Raw genomic sequence first — 2,058 nt, 5'->3', positions numbered from 1 at the left:
AGAGAGAGAGAGAGAAGGACATTGACAATAACAGAGGCAACAGAGGGATTCCCCTCCCCACAAGAGAATGAGGCGAAGACCTTCTCTGTTCCTCTACTACCGAACACAAATCTTCAACTCTGCTCCTTAATCTCCCAAATTTCACGCTTTATCTTTCTCTTTTCTAGTTCCTAGGGTTCCATTTGCCCCTCAACTACAAGGTTCTAGGGTTCTGAATTGGGGGTTTTCATTTCTGAGAGATGTGGGATGCTCCGGGGATTGATGAATCTGCTCTCTCTTTGTTGGAAGCCATTCGGGCGTGGTGGTGAAAATTTGAGCTCTGTTGGAGTCATTGGAACCAATTGTGGTGGCAAAGATTCTAAGGATAGCTTACTCTGGTTCTATGATTATGGCAAGTATGCTTCCGGTGATTTTTCCATGGCCGTCGTTCAGGCCAACCAGGTGCTTGAGGACCAGAGCCAGATTGAATCTGGTCCTTTTGGTACCTTCGTCGGAATCTACGATGGCCACGGCGGCCCCGACGCCGCTCGATATGTCTGCAACAACTTGTTTAGGCGTTTTCGGGGTTCGTCATTTTCCACTCCCCTTCTTTTCTGTAACTCTTGTTTACTGTATTTACTTATGAGTTATGATGATGGCGATTCTTCCTCTTCTCCTCTAGTTTTCAACGGCTCGNTGTAACTCTTGTTTACTGTATTTACTTATGAGTTATGATGATGACGATTCTTCTTCTTCTCCTCTAGTTTTCAACGGCTCGGTTTATCTGTTGACTTGGATGTGAGCTTTTTACTTTGTGCCGTATTTCTTACTCATTATCACTGCTCTTACTGATCCTTAGATCCATTGTCTTTTTCTTTCTTTTTTGGATTGCTGATTTTTCTTTTTTTCATTTTCCCCTTGGAAATGGATTACTGTTTGCGCTTGATTGGTGTTCTAGAGTTTCGAGTAAATTATAGCTTATGCTGTTGAGGAAGATAGAGCTAGCTAAATACAATGCAATTTTTGGTTGTGTTTTGTTTGAAATTGAATACTGTAGACACAGGATTCCTCTGACGGCTGATGATACTATAACTTCGCTCGATGTTTTGAGCATGTAGTCTACAAAAAATTATGCAAGATTTCCAATAAACACTATTCGTTGTGTGTTCTTTGATTACACATGACTTTGTATTGTCTTTTTCAATATCGAAAAGGAAAAAATGCTGAACTTGAAAATTCTGAAACATGCNCAGGATTCCTCTGACGGCTGATGATACTATAACTTCGCTCGATATTTTGAGCATGTAGTCTAGAAAAAATTATGCAAGATTTCCAGTAAACACTATTCGTTGTGTGTTCTTTGATTATACATGACTTTGTATTGTCTTTTTCAATATCGAAAAGGAAAAAATGCTGAACTTGAAAATTCTGAAACATGTTCCTGAATGTTCAACTTTTCTATTTAATTGTTTCGTTCCTAAATAAACAGGCTAGGTTGACATTCTTGAATTTTTTATGCAACAATTGCAGATGAAGAACAAGGAGTTGTGACTCGTGAAACCATCCTGCAGGCATTTCGTCGAACAGAGGAAGGGTTTACAACCGTCGTGTCAGAGTTGTGGAGTACTCGACCCGAGATAGCAACAGTTGGGACGTGCTGTCTAGTAGGGGTGATACATGAGCAGACACTCTACGTGGCGAGTCTTGGAGATTCTCGTGCTGTGTTAGGGAGGAAAGTTGGCAACACTGGAGAGATTGCTGCCATTCAGTTATCAACGGAGCATAATGCAAATCTTGAGGATATAAGGCATGAATTAAGAGATATGCATCCAAACGATCCTCAAATTGTGTTTCAAAGGCGCGGAGTTTGGAGAGTGAAAGGCATTATACAGGTAAAAATTACTGTTTTGTGTCAGTTTAGACCATCTCGTATCTTGTTGACTTCCTCCTATTCAATTGTTTTTCATGTTTTCACCTTCTCTATTATAAATTGTAGTTTTTAGGTATATCCTGTTTACAACTTTAGGAACTGTCTTCGTGTTGATAGGATCGCTTGTATAAGATGATTTAAGTTTCGTA

The 2,058-nt window shown here is 40.0% G+C and overlaps 1 protein-coding gene across 1 annotated transcript; it reads left to right on the top strand.

Moving 5' to 3' along the window:
- The first annotated feature begins 8 nt into the window (after nucleotides 1–8).
- On the top strand, nucleotides 9–2,044 carry LOC111786757 (probable protein phosphatase 2C 42). The gene is made up of 2 exons (XM_023666986.1): nucleotides 9–565; nucleotides 1,510–2,044. The coding sequence occupies exons 1-2, from the start codon at nucleotides 247–249 to the stop codon at nucleotides 1,980–1,982; spliced, it is 792 nt and encodes a 263-aa protein (XP_023522754.1). The 5' UTR covers nucleotides 9–246; the 3' UTR covers nucleotides 1,983–2,044.
- The last annotated feature ends 14 nt before the right edge of the window (nucleotides 2,045–2,058 follow it).

Source organism: Cucurbita pepo, unplaced genomic scaffold (genome assembly GCF_002806865.2).
Source record: "Cucurbita pepo subsp. pepo cultivar mu-cu-16 unplaced genomic scaffold, ASM280686v2 Cp4.1_scaffold002687, whole genome shotgun sequence".
NCBI classification, from domain to species: Eukaryota; Viridiplantae; Streptophyta; class Magnoliopsida; order Cucurbitales; family Cucurbitaceae; genus Cucurbita; species Cucurbita pepo.
The sequence above is the reverse complement of the archived record's forward strand: the minus strand, read 5'-3'. Positions and strand labels throughout refer to the sequence as shown.